Genomic DNA, 26,346 nt, shown 5'->3' on the forward strand with positions numbered 1-26,346 from the left:
AGTAGTGTACTGGATAAAGAGTCTCATGGATATTACTGCCTGGTATGGCTTTGAGCAATGATCCTGAGATCTCAGCCTCCTGAATAGCTAGGATAATAGGTGTGAGCCACTGGTGCCTGACCAGGCTTTATAATTTTTACTTTTAACTTTAGGGAAATTAATTTGGTATATATTAGGAGAAATACCAACATGATATCAATGTGTTTGGGTGATGGATCAATTCTAAGCCTGGGTCTTCATAACTCTTGCACAGTGGTGGGAGAAGGGAAAGAAGAAAATGGAAAGCAGATATGTTAAAGTAGGCAGAAAGCCATACATGAGCTTATTAGAAACCCAAGTAAGCAAAAATTGGATTAGTTGCTTCTTGCATCTGGATGCCAGCTTCATGGTTAATTTGATTCAATAATTGGAACAGTGTTGATGGCAGAGCATGTGCTATCCCGCATTCCTCTTCTATTGCATACTGGCTTTTTCCTAAGGGAGAAGATATGGTTTCAGGCAGCTCTAGGCCTGTGTCCTCTCAACCAAAGAGGTCTAGAGGAAAGAGAATTGTTTATTCTTTAATTTAATCCTACATTGAGCAGAGCTCATTAGAATGCTGGGCTAGAAGTCTAACAAGTTAGTTTAAGCAAACCAAGTGGGAATATATTGTGTCATGTAATTGAGAAATTTATGGAAGGGTCATTCTTTCAGCAACAGCTAGATGAGGGGCATGAACAATGCCTTCAGAAGTTGCCTTTTATCTTCTGAGCTGCTCTCCCTTAGTTTGGTTTCACCCTCATTCAGGCAAATGGTTCTTGGCAGCTCCTGACTTGGATGACTGGACAGTCTCATTACTGATAGATTCAGCAAAAGTCTGAAAAGACTGGTTGGCCTGTTTTCCATGTTTATCTCTCTGAGCCAGTCACTGCTCCAGAAGGATGAAATAATCGGATTAGTTAAGACTGAGTCTTGTGTCATCCCTGCACAGAAGTGTGGGAAAGAAGATGACATAGGAGAGGCTAGGCAGGGAGCCAGACATTAGAAGAAAGAGAACAGGCCCTCACACCTGCTTCTGGCATTCCAAATGTGGCAGTCACTCTGGTCTCACCATCAGCAAACAACCTTCTGATAGGCAGCAGTTAGCCATAAATGATAGAGATACTGAATGGGAACCTAATGTGCGGGATTCTGCAAATCCTCCAGTACTAGAGGTAGGAAAAATGTTAGGTTAGCAGGCAGATACAAGTTGTTACTATGAGAGAAAAAGATCACAGGATCTTTGAGGGAAAAAATATTTCTCACACATAGGTGCCCAGTTTCTAGTAAGATCAAAGTAGACCACCAAAAGCAATGGCATACAATGGAATGTTTTTGAGTTTACCTAAGGATTGCCTAAGGAAAAGCTTTAGTATAGCATCAAATGGGTTCACAACAAGCAATTCTTCTATAACTGATCATTAATTTAAGAAAACAAAGACATAGGCCTATAACCATACCCTAGGGGTCAAATTGACTCAGTGGTCATTTATAGACTTCCCCTAGCTTCCTGACATGTTAGGTTAATAGTCAGATATAAGTTGTGACCATGAGAGGAAAAGATCACAAGATCTCTCAAAAAGAAAAAAAAATAAACAAAAACTTCCTCATTCATAGGTGACCAGCTATGAGTCAAGAAAAATACATTGTTATCAATGACCTCTGCCCCATAGGTTGGGTCTGGGGAGGGACTTAATATGCCAAGTCCGTCACACTCTAATAAAAAAAATTCTGTACCATGTGAATAATTATCCTTTTCACTCTAGAGAGATGACCTGCTTTCCATCTATGCAGTATGTTCTCCCCCCGCCCCACCTACTTTTTTTTTGTTAGTCCTGGGGCTTGAACTCAGGGCCTGGGCATTGTCCCTGAGCTGCTTTGTTCAAGGCTAACACTCCACCATCTGAGCCACAGTGCCACATCCAGCTTTTTCTGTTTATGTGATACTGAGGAATCAAACCCAGGGCTTCATACATGCTAGGTAAGCACTCTACCACTAAGCCACATTCCCAATGTATCTTTTGCTTTATAACTCTGGTTTGTCATTGTTGTTCCTGTGTTCTTGTCTGAATTCAATCTCACCTTAGACACAAACCAATGTTGCCACCTATACAGTATACAACTTCATTTCAAAACTAAACCTGTGTAACAAAGTATATAGAAGCTGCTTTTGCTGAAAAGCACTGACCCTTTAACTTGGGTCCACAAAATGAACTAAAAGCTGCCTCTATTTTGAATCTGTGTTCTTTTCTCTGAGCTGTTCTCCCTGTAGTCTTTTTACAATCACCTTGGAATCCAGGATGGATAGGACTGCTGGAAAATATCTTCACAAGAGAGATGGAGGAAACTATCCTCACAAAAATAGCAGAGCTGGGTATTGGTGGCTCATGCCTATAATCCTAGCTACTCAGAGATCTGAGGATTATGGTTCAAAGGCAGCCCAGGCAGAAAAGTCACCATGAAACTCTTTATCTCCAATCGATCACTCAAAAACTGAAAGTGGAGCTGTGGCTCAAAGAGCACTAGCCTTGAGCAAAAAAGAGCTGAGGGATAGCACCCAGGCCCTGAGTTTAAGCTCCATGATTGCCAAAACAAACAAACCAAAAAAGAAATAGCTCATGACAAACTATCTACTATGTGACAATGACTTATTAACCCTGACCAGATTGTTGCTCTCCTTAATTAATGGTAGCTATGAAAACTTCTCTAGAACCCCTCTGAAGACAAGGGCTGAGGTAATAATCCACTAGACCACACTTATGACTGGGACTATCATACTTTTTACTTGCTACCCAAATACTTTCTCTATTTAAAAGAAAAAAATGCCTGTACCCTAATAATGTTTGGAGGTGGCCTAAGTGCTTACTTTGCCTCTCCCCACAGCAGATACAAGCTATGTACTGAATCTCCTTGGTTCTTTACCACTTCTGCCTTGTCATGTTGGAGTGAATAGCTGGACTTGATGTGAAACTCCAGGAGTTTGGGCCTGGAGCCTAAAATTCTGGTGTTTCATGAACACCCTAAACACAAGTGACACAACTTGACCTTCTTAGAGTGGCCTCAGACCCAAAAGGAGAAAAGGATCCCTTATTTTGTTACTGTGAAGGAGCCCACTTTCCTACAACTCCACAATATGTGTACCTTCTCTGGCCAAACTAGGTGGAATTAAGGATAGTGGCAAGAGGTTGTACCAAGAGGTTTCTCCAACCTGTTGCCTAACAAAGGACTTAGACAGCAATAGTTTGCAGGCATTTCGGCTTTCTCTCTAAACTCTGGAGATGCCATTTTTAGTAAAAGCTTTTCTTTTTACAATAAAAGTCTCTACTGTGCTTTCCTTTGTTTTGTTGGCTTATTTTTTCCTTTTCTTGCCTTTAGGGTGGTTCTAATTTTACTTACACAACCCAGTCCTTTACAATGTCATTTTACCCACTCACCACTGCCAACTAGTAGCACGTTCTGTATCAACAAAAAGAACAATTATTTCAGCCCTCTCACAACCATGCTTGCCATGTGAAAGGAATAAGAGAAAGGAACAAATATATGGATATAAGCAACACATGTACATTCAATTAAATCTCTTAGTAATTTATTTGCTCTTTTCTGAGTTAACTCTGTGTGTGTGTGTGTGTGTGTGTGTGTGTGTGTGTGTGTGTGTGTGTGTGTGTGTGTGTGTGTGTGTGTGTGTGTGTGTGTGTGTGTGTGTGTGTGTGTGTGTGTGTGTGTGTGTGTGTGTGTGTGTGTGTGTGTGTGCTGATTCTGCAGCTTGAACTCTTGGCCTGCATGTTGTCCTAAGCTTTTACAGCTCAAAGATAGCAGCACTGTGCCACTTGAGCCACAGCTCCACTTCTGGCTCTTTGTTGGTTAATTGAGATAAGAGTCTCAGGGACTTTCTTGTCTGGGCTACCTTCAAACTTTGATCTTCAGATCTCAGCCTCCTGTGTAACTAGGATTACAGGCATCAGCCACTGGCATCCACCTTGAATTCACGGTTCATTTTGCTATTGAGAAGTACTTTTATTTTAGTTCACAAGAGACCCTAACATTCTGATCTTTCCTTGGTCAGTCATATATGCAGAGAATGTTTTCCACAACTCTAAATTACTCAGTCAATGCATTGGTTATGGATTTCGTTGTTGTTTTTGTCATGGTGCTTGGACTCAGGGCCTGAGCACTATTCCTGAGCTTTTTTGCTCAAGGCTAGCATGCTACCACTTTGAGCCACTTCTAGCTTTTTCTGGTGGTTAATTGGAAATAAGAGTCTCAGGGACTTTCCTGCCCAGGATGTCTTTTTTTTTAAGCAAAAAATATGGTCATTTAATATATTCATATAAATAACATAATCTCAAGTGGAACAATATAAAATTACATACATATTATTATGTCAATCAGTAATGCATGTATATGTATCCAAGAATTAAAAGATAAAATTTATTTAAAAATTTAAGTTGGTATAAGTATGTGCTCTCTACCCATCAATAAGTATTTGTTACATTAACTTTTAAATTATTATTATTTTATTGAAAAGGTGGTTAAGCGGGGGAGGGGGGTTACAGTTATGTAAGTAAGGCAATGAGTACAATTTTTTTTTTTGATCGGTCGTGGGGCTTAAACTCTGGGCCTGCACACTGTCCCTCAGCTCTTCAGGTCAAGGCTAGAGCCCTACTACTTGAGCCACAGTGCCACTTCCGGTTTTCTAGTGGTTTATTGGAGATAAGAGTCTTAGGGACTTTCCTGCCCCTGCTGGCTTTGAACCACAATCATCAGATGTCAGCATCCTGAAGATTACAGGTATGAGCCATGGGCACCTGGTGAGTACATTTAGTCATTGTTACCCCATCCCTCATTATCTCCCACTTACCCCTCCTTCTCTCCCTCCCCTGCAAGTTGTAATGTTCATATTCAACAGTATCAAATGAGTATTGATGTTATTTTGGTTCATCCTTTGTCTTGCTGTTCTTATGATTCCCTTTCTTTTCCACACATTGCATAATCTCATATGCAAAACATGAGATATAAAAAATGAAGAAAAATTGTTTATGGTTTCTTTGCTTATGGTTGTCATTGTTTGGTTTCAAAAGACTAGTACTGAACATAGTAGGTAGGAGATATTAGGGAAATCTAATTACAGTCAAAATAGCCATCAAGATGTGGGGACAGGAGGAGTACAACTGTTATGGAAGCTAGTATGAAGATTCCTTGCAGCATTAAAAACCGAACCAAAGCCAGGTGCTGGTGGTTCATGCCTGTAATCCTAGCTACACAGGAGAGATCTGGGGATTATGGTTTGAAGTCAACCTGGGCAAGAAAGTCCATGAGACTCTTATCTCCAATAAACTACTCAGGAAAATGGAAAGTGGTGCTGTGGCTCAAGTGGTATAGCTCTAGCCTTGAGCCCAAATAGGCTCAGGGACCGTGCCTAGGTCCTGAGTTTAAGCCCCAGGACCAGAAAAACAAACAAACCAGAACTAACCTATGATCTAGTGATACTCCTCTTGGGCATTTATCCAAAAGAATATGTTAAGGACACTGGCACTCATGTTCATTGCAGCACTATTTGCAATAGTCAAGCTATGGAAATAGTCCTGATGCCCTATAACAAATGAGTGGATTAAGAAAATGTAATTATCTATCTATCTATCTATCTATCTATCTATCTATCTATCTATCTATCTATCTATCTATCTATCTATCTATCTATCTATCTGTGTATCCATCAGGAATTAATGACATTGTAGCATTTGCAGTGATGGATCTAGTGAAGTAATCCAGCCCCAGAAAGACAAAGGGTACATGCTTTCTCATATGTGGACCTTACACCAAAAATACAACTGCCTATGGAAATACACACAAAGACATATGCTGACTAAGCTGCTGTGGTGTATGCTAGAGTGAAACTTCATAGTGTAGGTCCTTTGAACAATCAACAGACTGTTTAACAAAATGGATATGAGGAAGCTTGAATGGGGTAGGGGCTAAGCAAGAGGGAATAAATGGGAAAAGGAATGGCAGGTCAATACAGTCAGAATATACAATGTACATAAATGAAAGTGGAAGTTGGAAACTCGACATGACTGGTAGTGGAAAGGGTATGTTGTGGGAGGGGGAGGGAAAATGATGGAAAGGGTGACTCTCATCAAGGTGCACTCTATACATAAAACAGACAATTTAAATTGGAACCTCATGTACACTTATTTGAAGATAATAGAAAAAAAAGAAAGAGAACCTTTGCTTTATAGGGAGTATCTTGGGAAGTCATTGTGTAGCTTAAATTTAGAACATATCATGCCAATTAGAGCAGAATAAGCTCCTTCTCCTTTCCCTTAGCCAGTCAGCGCCTGCAGCAGGAAGAAGAAATGCCCCTAGCTCCAGAGAACATGGATGCCCATCAAAGTAATTGGCAAGAGACAGTGAGGCAGGACCACACTAACAGATCAAAGCTTGCTCCAGTTTAAACAAGAAAGAAGGAAGCCACTATTCTCCTAAGAGTAACTGTGGGCACAGCCTCAGTACCTTGCTTACTTGAGAATGTTTGTTTTGTTTTGTTTTAAATGCTGATGTCTGATGCTCCATATTAAGTTAAAAATATCAGCCGGGTGCCTGTGGCTCACGCCTGTAATTCTAGTTATTCAGGAGGCTGAGATCTGAGGATTGTGGTTCAAAGCCAGCCCAAGAGGAAAGTCCGTGAGACTCTTATCTCCAATAAACCACCAGAAAACCGGAAGTGGCATTGTAGCTCAAGTGGTAGAGTGCTAGCCTTGAGCTGAAGAACTGAGGGACAGTGCTCAGGCCCAGAGATCAAGCCCCATGACCCACAGGAAAAAAAAATCTATAGGGAAAAGAATACTCCCTAACTGATTATAATATGCAACTAGATTTAATATGCAACTAGATATAATATGCAACTTGAGGCACAGCACCACTTCTGGCTTTTTTCTTTTTGCTTATGTGGTGCTGAGGAATCGAACCCAGGGCCTCAGGCATGAGGCAAGTGCTCTACCACTGAGCCACCTTCCCAGCCCTCAACTAGATTTTTTTTTTTAAAGGCTAGAAAGACATATCACCAAAAGAGAGGAGTCTAGTTGTCTGTAACAGGATATTGGTACCCACAATCTAACATGTCAAGCTGACATATAATGAATAATTTAAGTCATCCCTTCTAAAGCTGCATATATTATATGTGTGTAGGGGTGGGTAGTGTCTTGGTTTGTAGCTCAGGCTGGCCTTGAACTCGCCATTCTTGTACTGAGTACTAGGGATATAAATGTGTACCATAATGTCTGGACAATTTTTTAAAATATTCAGATTCTTGATTTTTTTGTTGAAAACTATTTTTGTTTATAACAAAGTGACAAGGTGACAAGGTTGGCAAAGAACACGAGTACAGAGACATTATATAAATGAAGAAAATTTATATGATAAAATTCATATGGATAACTTTAGTTGAAATTTTATATATTTTGTCATTTTTCTTCTTTCCTCCAAAAGTTTGATGATGTTAAACTTATAATAATGTTGCTATCACCTCCACTTCCACTTTATGTGTGTGGAAAGAGGCTTGAACTCAGGGCCTCATGCTCTTGCTTAAGCTTTTTACTCAAGCCGGCACTCTATCACTTGAGCCACACCTCTACTTCCAGCTTTTTGGTGGCTCATTGGAGATAAGAGTCTCATGGACGTTCCTGCTAGGGCTGGCTTCTGACCTCAATCCTCAGATCTCAGTCTCCTGAGTAGCTAGGATTACCATCCCAAGCAATAAGCACCCAGCTCCCCTTATCCCAAATTGGCAAACTGACACATTTCTTTGTGTCTGCTATAGCTGTGCAATTGACTATCTAATTCCCCTCCCCCCCCAAAAGACAGACTTTAAAGCAAAGTGTTTTATTTGCATAAAAACTATGTTTAGGAGGTGTAGCTTCCATTAATGGAGAAATGGGAAGTCATAAAGAGCAGGAGATGCATCCATTAAAGAATGTGCTATTAAGCTAGTTCCTTGGATAAAGAACTTTTTTCTTTTTTCTTTTTTTCTTTTTTGGTTGGTTGTGGGGCTGGAACTCTGGGCCTGGGCACTGTCCTTGCACTCTTCAGCTCAAGGTGAGTGCTCTACTGCTTAAGCCACAGTGCCACTTCCGGTTTTCTAGTGGTTTATTGGAGGTAAGAGTCTCATGGACTTTCCTGCCTGGGTTTGCTTTGAACCGCAATCCTCAGATCTCAGCCTCTTGAGTAGCTAGGATTACTGGTGTGAGCCACCAGCACCCAGGTGGATAAAGAACTTTGAAGCATAGAGCTAGAGATTCTGACTGTTAGATATGGGCTGAGGCACAGTGGAAGTCTAAGGCAGTCGGAGGGAATAGAACAGCATTGCTTGGGGAAAAAAATCATACAACTGAGTACACTGATATTATTATAAAGTCATATTTTCAGCCTCAAATAAGCACTTCATACAGCTGGTATTCTCACAGTATTTTTCTCATACGCTTATATTCCTACTTTCAAAAATCCATGCCTGATAATCGCAATGTGGGATTACTTATATGTCTGTTTCTATCATTTGTTTTTCTGTTGTCTTTGGTCCTACTCTTGGTACGAATCATCTTATACTTTTTTCTTTTCTTTTCTCCTTTCCTCTTTTCTTCCTTCCTTCCTTTCCTTTCCTTTCCTTTTCTTTCCTTCTTTTCTTTTCTTTCTTTGGCCCAGGCTGTCCTTGAACTTGAGATCTTCCTGCTTTAGCTTCCCAATGACTGGGATTATAGGCCCATGTCATCATCTTTGAATTCCAGAAAATAATTATCTAGTTGATGTTAGCATCTCTATAGAGATTTAACCTTTTTGTTAACAATGTCTTGCTATCTTGATTATATCAGGAATTGAGAGCATTCTAGACATTTTTAGGCTGTTCTATTTCTGTTTAGCCTCGTTCCTCAAGTGTCCTCAAGTGTCTTCAGGAGCATCAACAGAAAGTGGAGGGGCTATCAGAGCTTGTTTCCCTTGGTGAGACATAAACTACAGTTTTTTCTCTCTACCTAGTACCGACACCATCCAAAGTTTTTATTTTTAACTCATAGAGGCTTACTTCTGCTTAGTTTCTGGACTTTTTTTTTTTTTGGCCATTGCACAGTGTATCAGTTGATGAATGTCTTAGATAAAAATCCACATCAAATATAAGGTTTACTTCTCAAGTTCTAGAGGCATTTGTTTCCCTAAACTCCAATTTTTGTTGCCTTGAGGACTCTACTCTGCCGTGATGCTGAAAATCATCAGGAAGATTTATGGAATTTATTTCCTCCTGAAGCAAAGTTAGTAACTAAGATAAAAAGACAATAAAGGAAGTGTTGAGGTGTCTGAAAAAAATAATGAAATCTTTTTCAGAGGAAGCAAGACTAATCACCAATCAAAACTGGATAAGAAAACAAAATATAGCCAGGTACCTGTAGCTCATGCCTGTAATCCTTTCTATTCAGGAGGTTGAGATCTGTGGTTAGAAGTCAGTCTGAGCAGACAAATAAATATATAATACTTATTTTTTTGTGGTCATGGGACTTGAACTCTGGGCCTGGGCGCTGTCCCTCAGCTCTACAGCTCAAGATGAGCTCTCTACCACTTGAGCCACAGCACCACTTCTGCTTATGTGGTGCTGAGGAACCGAACCCACGGCCGCATGCATGCAAGGCAAGCACTCTACCACTGAGCCACCTTCCCAGCCTATAATACTTTTATCATCTCCAATTAGCCAGCAAAAATCTGGAAATGGAGATGTGGCTCTCGTGGTTGAGTACCATCCTTGAGTGGAAAAAGTAAGTAAGGACATGAGGCTCTGAGTTCAAGCACTAGTACAGGCACAGGGGAAAACAACAACAACAACAACAACAACAACAACAACAACACCCTTCCAGATGTTTTGAAGGCATTGTGAATGAACAAAAGTATCCAAATTTTATGTGCTGCTATCTGAGAGAAGGTTAATGCAGTGTACTGGCCAGGCAGTTTCTGCTGATTTTTCTCCATGGGAAAATTTCTGATTTGCCACATGGAACAAAGAGCCCAAATGCTCTTCCCTAACTGCCACTGTATTTGAAACAGAAATGTTGACAATAACCTACAGAGCCAGGCACACTGTGATCTACAGAAAACATGCCTGGAAGTATATTCATGCCAGGCATGTTATGGTTTCTCCTCATTTGGACTAATGGCTATATTTAATGTTACCTTTCCTTGTTTTTAACAATGCTTTGGCCATACACTGAGATTCCTTCAGTTCCTTCTACTTGGGAAGCTCAGGCTTTCTCCATGTCACTCCCTCTGTCTAGGTCAAGTTCTCCCACATTTTTTCTTAGCTCGTTCATATCCATCTTTCAGAGATTACTTCCTCAGAGACCCTCCTGACAATCTCTATGCCCTAAGGAACCCCCAGTTCTAAACTGAGCATCATGCACATAAGACAGACACTAGTCACTCTTTCCTTTCTTCCCTTCCTTTCTTCCTTCCCTTTCTCCCTCCCTCCCTCCTTTCCTTCTCTTTCTTTCTTTCTTTCTTGCTTGCTTGCTTGCTTTCCTTCCTTTCCTTCCTTCCTTCCTCCCTCCCTCCCTCCCTCCTCTCACCTCTCCCTCCCTCCCTCCTTCTCTCTCTCTTTCTTTCTTTCTTCAGCTTCTGGAAATATAGCCTAGGCTGGCTTTGAGGTCTACATCCTCTGCTGCCTAAGTGTTCAGTTGATAGCTATGTACCACATCCAGTCTCTCTCTCTCTCTCTCTCTCTCTCTCTCTCTCTCTCTCTCTCTCTCTCTCTCTCTCTCTCTCTCTCTCTCTCTCTCTCTCTCTCTCTCTCTCTCTCTCTTCCCCCCCTTTCTCTCTCTGTATTGCTTTTTGGTGGTACTAGGATTTGAACTCTTGGGACACTTGGGCCAAAACCCCAGTCTTCATTATTAACTCTTTTTGTTTTTGGTGATTTGGACTCTGGGTCTCACTCTTCCCAGGCTTGCATGATACCTCTGAACTATACCTTTATCTCTGTTTTTCCCTGATTATTTTTAGGACAAGACCTTTTTCCTGCCTGGGCACACACCTGAACCACAATCTGCCTATTTTTAGGCTTCTTGTTGTTGCTGGGATCCCAGGCACAACATTGCATCCAGCTTCCCTCCATGGGAATGGAGTACCTTGGGCTTTTCTGTCCAGGTTGGCCTGGAACTTGACTCTCGCAATCTTAGCCTCTTATCTAGCTTAGGATGACAGGCATATGCCACTGCATATGGGTTAACAAAGGAGTCTCATAAACTTTTCTGCCTGTATTGGGCTCAAATTGTGATCTTCCTTTTTCAGCCTCTTAAGTAGCCAAGTTTATAGGCATGAGTCACCAGTGCTTAAGCTTATCACTAGTCTTTTAAAGATTTTATAAAAGGTAGTAGAAAGTAAATAATTCTATATGAAACTGTTCTACATTGCGAAAAAATTGTGTGTTAAAGTAAAACCAAATTTATTTATATCTTTGAAACACATGGTCTCTGAAAAGCTAATTTTAAGGGTTGTAGTAGATGAGTATATTTAAACATTATGCCACGTAATAGAATTTAACCAACTTTAATTCAATAAATTAATGTTATTGTTTTGCTTTTTCTATAACATCCATATCTAGTTGTAATTTAGGGTCAAGATTCTTTCATATTTTCCTATTGAGTGATGAGCCCTAAAATAATTTAACTGTCATTTAAGGGTCCTAAAATTACTTAACTGATTGTCATTTAAGGGTTTGTCATGTAATGTATTTTGGAAGTGGGACACCAAACTGACACACAATGTCGGTAGTGACTAACAGCCCTAAAAACATGAGAACAGTGCTGTTTGCATGCCTTGCCTTCAATGGTTGGTAGATGGCAGCAACAGACCAGAAATTATGGTTAGTGTAACTAAACAGTACTGAAAAGTTTGTGTGTGTGTATGTGTGTGTGTGTCACTGAGGTTTGAACTCAGGTTCTTCGGCTTTCTAGGCAGGCGCCTGACCTGTGCCACCAGTTAGTCTTTTTAATGTTATAATTTCATTAGTTAAAAAAAAAATCAGGCTGGGAAGGTAGCTCAGTGGTAGAGTGCTTGCCTTGCATGCTTGAGGCCCTGGGTTAGATTCCTCAGCACCACATAAGCAGAAAAAAAAGCCGGAAGTGGTGCTGTGGCTCAAGTGGTAGAGTGCTAGCCTTGAGCTGAAGATCTGAGGGACAGCGCCCAGGCCCAGAGATCAGGCCCACGACCAGACCAAAAAAAATAAAATAAAATATACATATATCAGGTCTGGGAAGGTGGCTCAGTGGTAGAGTGTTTGCCTCATACGCATGAGGCCCTGGGTTTGATTCCTTAGCACCACATAAGCAGAAAAAGCCGAAGTGGCACTGTGGCTCAAGTGGTAGAGTGCTAACCTTGAGCTGGAGAGTGGAAGGACAGCACCCAGGCCCAGAGTTCAGGCCCCATAACCCACACACACAAAAAAAATCAGCCAGGAGCCGATGGCTTATGCCTGTAATTGTACCAAGGAGGCTGAGATCAGAGGATTGTGGTTCAAAGCCAGCCTGGGCAGGAAAGTGCCAATTAACCACCAGGAAACTGGAAGTGGCACTGTGGCTCAACGTGGCAAAGCACTAACCTTGAGGGGAAAAAGCTCAGGGACAGCACGTAGGCCCTGAGTTCAACCAACTACCCCCCCCCCCAAAAAAAGAAGATGGTGATTGGGAAGATTGTTGTTCAAGGCCAGCCCAGACAAAAACATTTGTGAGACTCTATCTTGATAGATGGCTTGGCACAGCACCTGTCATTCCTAGTGACACAGGGCAGAACAAATAGGAGGATCAAAATCCAGGCATGCCCAGGCATAAAAAGCAAGGTACTCTCATTTTTTAAAGTTTCATTTTATTGTCAAGGTGATGTACAGAGGGGTTACAGTTACATTAGTAAGCTAGTGAGTACATTTCTTGTCGAACTTGTTATCCCCACCCTCACCTCCCCCCACCAACTCTGCAAGACACTATCTTGAAAAAGACCAACACAGAAGGGGCTGGTGGAGTGGCTGAAATGATAGCCTGTCTAGCAATCAAGAATCCCTGAATTAAGGACCCTAGTGCCACCCCACCCTACCCCAAATACAAATATATTAACGTAGCTGAAAATCAAGTAAATAATATAATAAACAGGGATGTAACTAATTTACAAAATGTATATTCTATCCACGCCTTTATCCAAGTGAAATCAGGAGGCCTTGAGTTCAAGCCCCAGTATTGGTGTCGTGTGTGTGTGTGTGTGTGTGTGCGCGCGTGCGCGTGTGCGCACGCACGTGCGTGTGCACAGGAGCATGCGCGCACACCCTCTTTGAAACTTCCGTATTTAGTCCGTAGAGCTAGAAAGGGCTGGTACCTGTGCCATACCTGAGTGAAATAATGAGGAAGGACTATGGCTGGAATGAACCTTGCAAAGCAGAGTGAAGAGAATCAGTGAGCCTGTGCCTTCTAACAATGGCAGGACTGAGACAAGAGTCTCCATAGTTAGATGGCAGGAAAATTTGGTGACATGCCCGGTTTAAAGTGGACACACCCAGAAAGCACTATTTATTTATTTATTTTCTGGTTGTGGGGCCTGAACTCTGGTACTCAGTGCTGTCCCAGAGCTTTTGTGCTCAAGGCTAGTGCCAGAGAGCCTTTTTGCTTAGAGATAGTCTCTCAGTAGTAACAATTTGGGGGATCACATTTACTACCGACACTGGCATGGAGCACAGACATTGCCTATCAAGGAAGAGCAGTCAGGAACTGCTACAGCAGCAAAGCCCTGTGTCCTTTCAGAAAGCATTCCATAGAGAGCCCAGATGGTACTAGTTCCTCCAATGCTCAGCTAGGGAGGGGGAGATGAAGGCAAGGGGAAGCATGAAACTGGCCTTTCCCCATCTTAGTCTAAATCAGAGTAGAACTCTAAGAAAAGGAAACAGCTTTAAGATTACATGTCCTTCTGTGATTTTTTAAAGTTAAATTGGTCAAAACCTGGGACAGATTTCACCTTCTGGGAAGAAATATGTTTTCCTGATACAATGTTCAAGTAATTTTCTGATAAACTGTAATAAGATGTCTTCTGGGAAGCCAGTTACTTACTCAGCTGACAGTGTGGAGTCTAATGATTTTTAGTTCAATTTAGGAATAATTATCTAACCATGTCTTTACCTATAAAATATTCCTGCCCTGAGAAGAATTATTGATTGGCTTGTTTAGGCCTTTTCCCTTGTGGAAGTTCATGATTTGGATCCTGCTGGGTCCTGCTCTTTTAATATGATGACAAAAGTACTTTAGGGATAGATATATGTTGAGGGATGAAATGATTTTTTCCCCAGTCTTGGGGCTTGAACTCAGGGCCTGGGTACTGTCCCTGAGCTTCTCTCTCTCTCTCTCTCTCTTTTTTTAGTTTTCTTTCTTTCTTTCTTTCTTTTTTCTGTCAGTTGTGGGGCTTGAACTCTGGGCCTGGGTGCTGTCCCTGCGCTCTTCAGCTCAAGGTGAGCGCTCTACTGCTTGAGCCACAGCACCACTTCCGATTTTCTAGTGGTTTTATTGGGATAAGAGTCTCATGGATGTTCCTGCCTGGGCTGGCTTTGAACCACGATCCTCAGATCTCAGCCTTCTAAGTAGCTAGGATTACAGATGTGTATTACAGGTGCCTGGCTTCCTGAGCTTCTTTTGCTCAAGCCTAGCATTCTACCACTTGAGCCACAGTGCCACTTCTGGCTTTTTCTGCTTATATGGTACTGAGGAATTGAACCTAGGGCTTCATGCATGCAAGGTAAGCACTCTACCACAAACCACCTTCCCAGCCCTTGAATTGTTCTTGAAATCAAAATCATTTTTTTCTCTAGTACTGGGCTTGAATTCAGGGCCTCTCACATTCTTGCTTGGCTTTTTGTTCAAGTGCTCTACCACTTAAGCCACTGCTCCAATCCTGGGTTATTTTTGCTGGTTAGTCGACGATAAAAATCTCTCAAGGGGTTAGCCTTCCTGAGTAGCTAAGATTACAAGTCTGAGTTACCAGCATCCAGGGAAGTTAATTAAATCTTAAAATCAAATGTCAAATATATCATTCTAGGAATCACTCTCAACTGTTTGTAGTGATGATAAATTAGAGATTTGTAGGTGGTGCCTCCGCAATTCAAATGTCTTTTGGACACAGGGACAGTGTTGTCTACTTTGGTTTCACAGGTTTTAGTGCCTGGCCACCTTTCACACCAATATTATACAGGAAGGACGTTCCTCTGCTACACATTTTATTAAACATGATCCTCTATCATGAATTGTTTTAAAGGATTCAAGGAAGCGAATAACCTAGCAAGGTTTTAATTTCAACCAGTCATAATAGAGCTTAGTTATTCCTAAGTTGTTCAGGTTATAAAAGGCACACTTTTTTCAGGCTCTGGTGCTCACACCTGTAATCCTAGCTACTCAAGAAGTCTGAGATCTGATGATCAAAATTTGAAGCCAGTCAGGCCAGGAAAGACTGTGAGACTTTTTTTTTTTTTTTAATCTTTAGGTAGTTGTACAAAGGAGCTGCCATTTAACAAAGCAGTTTAAAGACAGTATATCTTGACCAGTCACCTATTCTTCCCCTACCCACCCTTTCCCTCATTCTTCTTAATTTTGTAGGAAATACACTGGATTCTAGTCTGCATTTTCCTCCTCTTCTCTTCATTAATTCACCCCTTCCCCTAAACCCCACCCCACCCCTTTCGAATAGCTCTTTTCTGGTGTTTTATTTTGCTGAACTTTGATTCTGCCTTTCTAAGAAATTACAGTATTTGAGTTCTCCTTTGAACCTACTTTGTTTCAGTCAATACATTTATATACATTTACACACCACCCAAAACAACAAACCAGCCAGGTGCTAGTATATATTTACTTATCAATTGTTTTTGAGGCAAGTTCTTGTTATGTGATTAGAGCCACATATGCTAGAGCACAGAAGTGCAGGGACAATGCCCAGACCCTGAGTTCAAGCCCCAGGTCCAGTGCACACTCTCTCTCTCTCCCCTCAAACATTTCAATTTAATTATGTATATGTGAAGAGCTTGGATACATTTGCTAGCATAAAATATCTATTAATCATGTTCAGTGTTGGTGATATTATATTTAAGTTGGTAAGGTTCTTTGAAACATTTGTCAGTATGTATCATGAACAGTATATTCTCAGACTCCTTGATCTAATTCCTTTAATTTGTAAGTATTTTAACTTTTAATGTAAAAATATGGAAAGAAGTAACATGCATGAATATTTCCTTCACAATATTTTTATGGTAATGAAAAAAATGAGTAGTTTGAATATAAAAAGGATTTAAATAGGGCTTGAACTTGGGGCCTGGGCACTGTCTCTGAGCTCTTTTACACTCTACCACTTTGACCCACAGTGCCACTTCTGGTTTTCTGGTGGTTATTTGGAGATAAGACTCTCACAGACTTTCCTGCCTAGGCTGACTTTGAACCTTGATCCTCAGATCTCAGCCTCCTGAGTAGCTAGGATTACAGGCATGAGCCACTTGCACCTGGCTTTTACTTATTTTAAGTAAAATTTCAATTCCACAAGCCAGATTATGAGTATAATGGATCTTGATAAATGTAATATCCATTGTGATAATTATTAAAATATTTATTGGAAAGGCTGCAACATGAATATAAATAATAAACTAGAACTTATAGCATAAGTATTTAAATGTGTGTGTGTGTGTGTGTGTGTGTGTGTGTGTGTGTGTGTGTGTGTGTGTGTGTATGTTAGTACTGGAGGTTGAAGTCAGGGCTTATACACTGTCTTTTAGCTTTTTCAGTCAAGGCTGGTGCTTACCACATGAAGTAAAGCTCTACTTCTGGCTTTTTGGTGGTTATTTGGAGATAATGGTCTCATGCATTTTCCTGCCTCAGCTGCCTTTGAACAGCGATCCTCAGATCTCAGCCTCTTGAGTAGCTAGGATTACAGGTATGAGCCACCGCTTGACATGTTTTATATTTCTGTTATTGCTGAATTCATACTGCATATATATGCATGTATGGAGAGGGGAAAGGAAATACACAAAAGATAATAATTGTGCTAGTATAATGGATTTTTTTCAAAAATTTCTCTAGAGTTTTCTAAAATTGTTAGTGCTTAGAACTTCTAAAGTCAACAGTTAAATGCCCAAAGTTAGTTTAAATTTTGGAAATATTTGCTTAAAAATTCTAAAGTCTTAGAATCACAACTTATTGGCAGTCCATGCTGAAATGGTACCTAAAAATTTCTATTTGCTAATGGTTGGCTGTTGGCAGACAAAGTAAACTTTGTAGCTAAGCAAATGTCAGTTGTTGCTATAGCACTTCTCAAGTTAAAGCTATGTGATAATTGGCAGGGGTAATCTTGTGTAAATGTGAAGCAAAATCAAGGATAGATTAGGAAAAGGAAAATGTCAACCCTCTCAACAGCAATTTGGAAGACACAGAAGCAGAGGGAAGAACATACTAATAATAATGATGAAATCTGGCAAGCCAGAGTTTGCTGCTGCAGGGGCTATTGCAGATCAAGAGTAGAATTTGTCTTTTTTTTTTTTTTTTTTTTTTTTAAGCGTTCTGTGCAATGCCTTGAGGTTAGGCCACCTATAAGATCTGGGAAAGCAGGTAACAAGAAGGTTAGTGGAGAATGAAGACTTAGGACTAATTCTAAATGTGATGGAAAGACTCTTCAAGATATTTTAAAAGCATTATTTAAAATCTATGTTGATGCTGTCCCACACGCACCAGCACCACAGGCACAGCTGCCATGCTGCACCTGTGATGTCGGGGCAAAGAGCAAGTGGCTATTTCTACGCTCAGTGTTCAGAAGCCAGTGAGCACTAAGAATGGTTTATAGCCTAACATTTCACACACAAAAAAACCACACACACAAAAAAACCAAAACCAAACAAAACAAAAATCTATGTTGAGCTGGGTGTGGTAAAGTATGCCTGCAATTCCAGCACTTCGGAGGCTAAGGCAGAAGGATCACAAATTTGAGGACAGCCTTGGTCTACATAGGAAGACCTTGTCTCACAAACAATCCTAGCTACTCAGGAGGCTGAGATCTGAGGATTAAAAGCCAGCATCGAACCAGCCTTGATAGGAAAGACCATGAGACTTACCTCTAATTAACCACCAAAAAGTTGGAAATCGGAATTTGGTTCAAATGGTAGAGTGCTAGGCTTGAGTGGAAAAAAACTAAAGGACAGTGCCCAGGCCCTGAGTTCAAGCAAGCCCCAATATTAGCAGAAAAGAACCCCTGCTAATCCATAGTCTACATAAGTTAACTGTAAAGGAAATGAGAGGAAGAGATGAACTGTGAAGTCTCTGCAATACACCAAGACTTTATTATATAAAATTACCCAGAGTAGCAGGGTGCCCATGGCTCACACCTGTAATCCTAGCTACTCAGGAGGCTGAGACCTGAGGATCGAGGTTCAAAGCCAGCCCAGGCAAGAAAGTCTGTGACTCTTATCTCCAATTAACCACCAGGAAACCAGAAGTGGCGCTGTGGCTAAAGTGGTGGAGCGCTAGCCTTGAGCTGAACAGCTGAGGGACAGTGCCCAGGCCCAGAGTTCAAGACCCACGACTGACCAACAAAGAAAAAAAAAAGAAAGAAAAAAAAGGAAAAAAAACTACCCAGAGTAACGCCCAGAATGTATTTTACCTCAAGAAGGTATTTAAACATATTCTATTAATTTATAAGATGGGTTTTTGGTGTTCCCTGATAGACCTGATACACAGTATTGATAATCAGGTTTTAGTGGATTATTTTGACCACGTGGCCAGGTTAAAAAATATATAAAGGTATTGAGGAGAACAAATAAGTTTAGAAATGCAAATTCTCATGCATTCAAGGGACTTGAACTGCAGAGGGTAGCAGATTATCAAAAGCTGTCTCCATATCCTTTGGAATGATGGGTTAATAAAGTAAGACTTTATAATAGCTCACCACGAAATAAAATTCCCTCAAGTGTTTTCACTGTCCTAGGCAACTGAGATGTTGTCAAGCAATTATCTCTATCTATCTATCTATCTATCTATCTATCTATCTATCTATCTATCTAATCTCATATACACAAGTATTTCCAATCAGCAGACAAGACTACAATGTTTTATTTTTGTTCCCATCAACATGAGAGAAATCAAGATTTTTTAAAAATTAACTTATTATCAAGGTGATATCCAGAGGGATTACAATTACATGAGTCAGGTAATGAGTACATTTCCTTTCTTACTGAATTCATATTCTTGAAAAGTTTTTCTTGTTCCGGAAAATACCACCATCTCTTTACTATAGAGATAACAGGCCTTTGTGACATAGAATTGCTGAAAAGCTTGCAGACCCCGTCCTAGGAAATGCCTCAACATCATCTGATAGACCGGGCAGGTGCCTGGGCGTGTTTCCTATTCAATTCACTGACCAAACAGCCTCCAAGCTGGCGGGCTTGCGTCTGCCCAGCAGCAGCGCTGGGCCTGGAGGAGAGGCTGAAGTGCGGTCAGATCCAGGTCGTTATCCTGGATCCCCGGCAGCTGTCTCCTCCAGGGAGGCGGGGTGGGGATGGCCTTGCCTGGCTCTCGCCTCCAGGTGTACCCAGGGTCCAAGCGCGCGGCGACCGCGGGCCGCCTGTCTAGGTGTGGTTCAGCCCCTCTTCAATGCAGGGGGCGGGCGGGCGGGGCGCGGAGCGCGGGGCGCACGACGCCCCCACCTCCGTCCCCGTCCCCTTCCCCGCCGTCTCATTTGCGGCCTCTGACGCGTGACCCCGCCACGCTCGCGTCCCGGGCCGGTGCCAGGCGCGGGTGCGTCCGGCGCCCCCATGTGCCTCCTCCCGGTGGCCGCACTCGCCGCGCCCCGCATCCCGCTCCGGCTCCTCGGGAGAGGGCGCGCCGCCATGTCCACCGCACAGCCACTCAAGTCCGTGGACTACGAGGTGTTCGGCCGAGTGCAGGGTAGGAGCCGCCTTGCAGTGGGAGACCCACATAGGGCCCGGGGAGGGAGTGCAGAAAGTTAGGAGGAGAACCTCCCATCTTGTGAAGGCCTCTTCCTCTAGGGCGGGACTTCCGCTCAGCCATGACACAGCAAGCACGGGTGGGAAAGGAGGCGAAGTGCGCATGCGCGGAAGCTGGGCTCGGCCGGGGAGAGGAGGAGCTGGGCCCACGGGTGGTGGAAAGCGGGGAGGGGAGAGGAGGGCCTGGGGCGGAGGGCTGCTGGGAGCCGTGGCCTTGCGGTTCAAAGGGAAAGGTTACAAAGAGTAGGAAAACCCAACAATCAAGTTACTTTGAACAAAATGAGTACTAAGAAGCGGACACGTGGGGCGGCGGTGCGGAGGGTGCGGGCAGATGAAAGAGGCAGAGTGGGCGAGCAGAGTCACAACGTACACTGTGCGGGGGGGGGGAGCGGTGCGGGCAGATGAGTGGAGAGAGGAAGAGTGGGAGAGCAGAGTCACTACGTGCAATGTGCGGGGGGATGAAAGAGGCAGAGTGGGAGAGCAGAGTCACAACGTGCACTGTGCGGGGGGGGGGAGCGGTGCGGGCGGATGAGTGGAGAGAGGAAGAGTGGGAGAGCAGAGTCACTACGTGCACTGTGCGGGGGGGGAGCGGTGCGGGCGGATGAGTGGAGAGAGGAAGAGTGGGAGAGCAGAGTCACTACGTGCAATGTGCGGGGGGATGAAAGAGGCAGAGTGGGAGAGCAGAGTCACTACGTGCAGTGTGCGGGGGGGGGGGAGCGGTGCGGGCGGATGAGTGGAGAGAGGAAGAGTGGGAGAGCAGAGTCACTACGTGCAATGTGCGGGGGGATGAAAGAGGCAGAGTGGGAGAGCAGAGTCACTACGTGCACTGTGCGGGGGGGGGGAGCGGTGCGGGCGGTGCGGGCAGATGAAAGAGGAAGAGTGGGCGAGCAGAGTCACTCGTGCAGTGTGCGGGGGGGGGGGAGCGGTGCGGGCGGTGCGGGTGGATGAAAGAGGCAGAATGGGCGAGCAGAGTCACTACGTGCAGTGTGCGGGGGCGGTGCGGGTGGATGAGTGGAGAGGGGAAGAGTGGGCCAGCAGAGTCACTACGTGCAGTGTGTGGGGGGGAGGCGGTGCGGGCGGTGCGTGGAGAGAGGAAGAGTGGGCGAGCAGAGTCACAACGTGCAATGGGGGGGGCGGTGCGGGCAGATGAGTGGAAGGAGGAAGAGTGGGAGAGCAGAGTCACAACCTGCAATGTGCTGGGGGAGCGGCGGTGCGGGCGGATGAGTGGAGAGGGGAAGAGTGGGCGAGCAGAGTCACAACGTGCCATGTGCTTATGAGAAAAGGGACCCAGTGAGGCGGTGGGGGGCTTGGGAGAGAGGGGTGATCTGACTTGAATCTAGGTGCGTTGTATGGGGCTGGGAAGGTAGCTCAGTGTAGAGCGCTTGTCTAGCATGCATGCAGCCCTGGGACTGCTCAGCACCACATACACAGAAAAAGCTGGAAGTGGCACTGTGGCTCAAGTGATGGAGCGCTAGCCTTAGGCACAGAGAGGCTCAGGGACAGCGCCCAGGCCCTGAGTTCAAGCCCCATGACTGGCAAAAAAAAAAAAAAAAAGGAAAAAAACAAACGTGCATTGTATTCCTAAATTGACATGTGAAATTGAAACCCTTTTGTATAACTGTTTAAAGATTATTAATTTAGTTATTTTGCCAGTCCTGGGGCTTGAACGCAGGGCCTGGGCACTGTTTCTGAGTTTCTTTAGCTCCAGGCTAGCACTCTACTCTACCACTTGACCCACATTGCCAGCCCCAAAATAATTTTTACAGTTAAACGAATTTTTAAAAAATGGAGAGGAAAATAACAGGTGTTTAAACTACTTGTCCAGTTACTTGCCATTGAAACTACTTGGGCTTGACTTGAAATTTTTAGGACATTGAAATAATACTGACAGTTGTCTTTTTCAAGGTTACAGAGACATCTCAATTCTTAAAAGAAGTGCTACCTAATTTACATTTCATTAGATATTTAGTTTAAAAGGTGGTAGTGGTAGTTATAAATTGAAACATTAAATCACTCCTTGAAATTTATACAATGGAAGTAAATACTGTGGTCATTAATATTCACTCATTCATTTAAAATAAAGGTTTCTAACTGGAAAAATTTACATCATTCTTGAATCTGATGTTCTATATATCCTCAGAGAATTTTATCCTATTGATGTGCTTGAGAATTTATTGCTTACCCTGTTAGAATTTTCTGCAATCTGCATGATACATGAATATATGCATGGACATGTATGTTCATAAAATAGAGAACTATATCTCTTTTTCTGGTCATTTGGACTTAAGGTCTGGGTGCTGTCCTTGAGTTCTTTTTGCTCAAGGCCAGCGCTCCACCACTTTCAGCCACAGCACCACTTCCAGTTCATTGGAAATAAGAGTCTCATGGACTTCCCAACCCAGGCTGGCTTTGAACCATGATCCATAGATCTCATAGATCTGAGTAGCTAGGATTACAGGCATGAGCCACCAACATCCAGCTCAGGTACATTTTGTTGTGGACAAAATCACCCATTCCTTTGCTCAGTTCCAGCTTTTTGCTGGTGAACTTGAAATAAGAGACTCAGATCTCAGCCTCTCTCAGTGGCTAAGAATATAGGCATGAGCCACCAGTGCGGGGCTCCATTAGACTTCTGGTTTTGGTTTCCATCTATCCATTCTGCTTTCCACTGCATTAGTTATTTAAATACCTGTAATATACACAGGACTGTGTCTCTCACTAAATGATAGATATAATATTTTAAAGGTCAGGCTGGTGTCTTGTTCTCTTCAGGGCTGTGCCTCTGGTGAGACTTTCAGTAGATCTTAAATTACACTGAATTGCCTGGAGATAGCTCTTAAGAAGGAATAGTGATACAGGGCTGTTTTAACTATTTGAATGATGCCATGTGTATGGCTCCTGGGACCAGATCTTGGGTCACGGGGAAATAATGAGTGAGGCAGAATTTTATTCCTTATAAGCAAAGCTTTTCTAACAGTGAAAGACATTAAAAAATCATTAAGGAATGCTTTTTAAACTAGTGGCTAGATTACCTTCTGCACTCAAAATTTACATATGCAGTCAGGTCCCAGATGAAGGGGTTTATCAGAATATGAAAATTCGATTTTCCATGCTGACATTTAAAAATTCATATGGTTTCTGGAAATATCAAGGTTTCTTTGTAGATTTAAAGTACATTTGCTTTGCAAATATTCACCTCAGGTTTCCTACTGATCCATCTTTCCACAGAGTAAGGAATAGTTGCAGCTGACTGAATTTTGGCTGTGTTGTCCAAGACTGAAAGGCTGATGTCTGCTCCAGTTTCCAGAGCAATGTGTCACATCAGCCTCTGTTCTCTTTAGCAAGCCAGGCAGAAAGCAGTGCAGAGCCCTAAAAGCCCATACAAAGCATCTTCTCCAACAGAGGCCCTGACCTGAGTGCTGTGCTCCAGTCAACACTGATAAACTGCACAAGTTTATCAAAAAGAACTTGGAATATGTCGAGTGGGTGATGGAACTTGGAATACTTGCTTTCCAGATGGCATAGGGCTTCTCAGAATTAACTAGCTGGAGGTCTTGAGACTCCTTGACACACATTTCTTTTAAGGATTTAAGATAGAGAGTATTTGAGGGGCTCAATTTGAGTTATTGAGAAGGAAAACAGGAGAGTGGAGTTTGGGGAATGTGACTTTTAAAGATCTGTATTGTAGAATTAAACATCCCCACAAAGGTCTAATTCCTGGTGGTACCTTGCTCCCAGCAGAGGGAAAGAGAGGAAGCATCTGGCCTACACATGCTTCTCCTATTAGATTTTTTTTTTTTTTTTTTTGGGTCCGGTCGTGGGGCCTGAACTCTGGGCCTGGGCACTGTCCCTCAGCTCTTCAACTCAAGGCTAGCGCTCTGCCACTTCAGCCACAGCGCCACTTCCAGCTTTTTTCTTTTTGCTTATGTGGTGCTGAGGAATCGAACCCAGGGCCTCAGGCATGCAAGGCAAGCGCTCTACCACTGAGCCACCTTCCCAGCCCCCTCCTATTAGATTTTTAAGTCACTGTGTCCATGTGGAGGAGTCAGGGCAGGGTAGATGGTAGCCAGGAATTCTTGTAATCTTAGCTACTAAGGAGGCTGAGGTGAGGGGTGGAAATGTGGCTCAGTAGGTAGATTGCCAACCACTGAGCCAGGTACTGAGTTTGAGTTATGGTCTCTGACCTTAAAAAAAAGAAAAAGGGCTAGGAAGGTGGCTCAGTGGTAGAGTGCTTGCCTCTCATGTATGAGGCCCTGGGTTCAATTCCTCAGCACCATATAACCACATTAAAAAAAAAAAGCCGGAAGTGGGTGCTATGGCTCAGTTGGTAGAGTGAGCTGAAGAGCTGAGGGACAGCGTCCAGGCCCAGAGTTCAAGCCCCATGACTGACCAAAACAAAGCAAAACAAAACCAAAAAAAGGGCTGGGAATGTGACTTAATGGTAGAGTGCTTGCCTAGCATGCATGAAATCCTGGTTTGATTTCTCAGTACTGCATAAACAAACAAAAAGCCAGAAGTGGTGCTGTGGTTCAATTGGTAGAGTGCTAGACTTGAGAAAAAGAAGCTCAGGAACAGTGCCCAGGCCCTGAGTTCAAGCCTCAGGACTGAGGAAAACAAACAAGACTAGTGGTTTATGTCTACCTAATCAAGAGGCTGAGATAGAAGCCATCCTGGGAAGGAAAGTTTGTGAGACTCTTATCTCCAATAAGCTAATCAGAAAAAGCCAGAAATGGAGCTGTGGTTCACGTGGTAGAGCACAAAAGTTTCGGGTCAGAGCCCAGGCCCTGAGTTCAAGCACCAGGACTGGCACAAAAAAAAAAAAAAAAAAAAGAAAAAAGAAAAGAAAGGAGGCTGAGATCTGGAGGAACATGATTCAAGTCCAGGCAAAAAGTTCCTGAAACCCCCATCTCATCCAATGAAAGCTGGGCTTTTATTGTCACCTCAGCTATGGTAGGAAGATTGTGTTCCAGGCCAACATGGGGAAAAAGTGAGAATGTATCTAAAAATGGTCAAAGCAGGAAGATTGGACAGTGTGGCTTAACTAGTAGAGTACCTGTCTTGCAAACAGACCCTGTGTTCAAACCCTAGCAAAAAACGAAACAACCTACCAACTTATGAGGTCAGGCCCAAAGCCTCAGATTTTGTTGGTCTTTTCCTCAGGGGTTCAAAGTGGCTGTTACAACTCCAGTCATTAGATTCATATAAAGTCAAGAAGAGAAAGGATTCTGGTGCAATAACCTTGGATGAGTGAGTCCCTTTGGAAGAGCTTTCCCGAAAGCCTCAACCAATGACTTGACCACCCTACAGAAAAACCCCCTGAGAAACACAGGAGGTCACATTGGTTGCCACCAAATGAAATCAGAGTTCTGTAAGATAGAAGAAGAGAATGAACTTTATATATGCAACCAGCAGTATCTGCCATAGGGGTGTGTGTGTGTGTGTGTGTGTGTGTGTGTGTGTGTGTGTGTGTGTGTGTGTGTGTGTGTGTGTGTGTGTGTGTGTGTGTGTGTGTGTGTGTGTGTGTGTGTGTGTGTGTGTGTGTGTGTGCGCGCGCACGCGTGTGCGTGCATGTGCATGCATGTGACAGTTGTGGGACTTGAACTTGGGGCCTGAGCTCTTTTGCTCAAGGCTAGCACTCTACCACTTTGAGCCACAGTGCCACTTCCTTTTTTTTTTTTTTTTTTTTTTTAATAGTTAGTTGGAGTTAAAAGAGTCTGACGGGGGCTTTTCTCCCTGGGTTGGCTTTGAACTTTAATCCTCAGCCTCCTGAGTAGTATGAACCACTGCTGCCTGGCCTAGTCATAGGTATTTTTTAGTGAATAAATTTGTAAATATAATGGTTATGTTTAGTATCCTTTCTCAAATAGTGACTCCAAAAAGTCACACTACAGAAAGACTGATCTACATAGTTACAATCTCCAAATATCAGATCTATAGCTACTACAACTTAAATTTCAATTAATATGTATTGGGCTTTTTCACACAAGATGTATTTGTCTTTTTATTCCACTTGTCACTGTCTAAAGTCATGAATAATACTTATCTATTTTGTCAGTATGAGCTTAGCCTAAAATTAACCTAAATTAGCCTCTTAATTTTCAATGAATTCTGCAGTGATACTTTTTTAAGTTCTTAAAAGAAGGGCTGGGTACAATGGCTCAAGCCTAGCTATTTGGGAGGTAAAAATCTGGGGTAAAAAGTTTGTTTGTGGGACTTGTCTCATCTAGTAGCTAGGGGGCTGGGAAGGTGGCTCAGTGGTACAGTGCTTGCCTTGCATGCCTGAGGTCCTGGGTTTGATTCCTCAG

At 42.8% G+C, this 26,346-nt stretch overlaps 1 protein-coding gene, 1 long non-coding RNA gene and 1 other non-coding gene across 3 annotated transcripts in view; all 3 read left to right on the forward strand.

The window, feature by feature from the left end:
• Positions 1-18,708, forward strand: part of LOC138829283 (uncharacterized) — a 100,198-nt gene extending 81,490 nt beyond the window's left edge. The window contains exon 3 of the long non-coding RNA XR_011372525.1: positions 18,525-18,708. This is a non-coding gene — a long non-coding RNA (uncharacterized lncRNA). The remainder of the gene's footprint in view (positions 1-18,524) is intronic.
• On the forward strand, positions 17,759-17,896 carry LOC138829352 (small nucleolar RNA SNORA43). Its single transcript, XR_011372557.1, has one exon. It is a non-coding gene; the product is annotated as a small nucleolar RNA SNORA43 (small nucleolar RNA).
• Positions 18,709-19,653: 945 nt separating the features above from the next.
• Positions 19,654-26,346, forward strand: part of Acyp2 (acylphosphatase 2) — a 123,870-nt gene continuing 117,177 nt past the window's right edge. The window contains exon 1 of the mRNA XM_070025619.1: positions 19,654-19,982. Coding sequence (XP_069881720.1) covers positions 19,850-19,982 — 133 coding nt within the window. The 5' untranslated portion in view covers positions 19,654-19,849. The remainder of the gene's footprint in view (positions 19,983-26,346) is intronic.

Source organism: Dipodomys merriami, unplaced genomic scaffold, assembly GCF_024711535.1.
Source record: "Dipodomys merriami isolate MVZ:Mamm:240054 unplaced genomic scaffold, mDipMer1.0.p SCAF_17, whole genome shotgun sequence".
Taxonomy (NCBI): Eukaryota; Metazoa; Chordata; class Mammalia; order Rodentia; family Heteromyidae; genus Dipodomys; species Dipodomys merriami.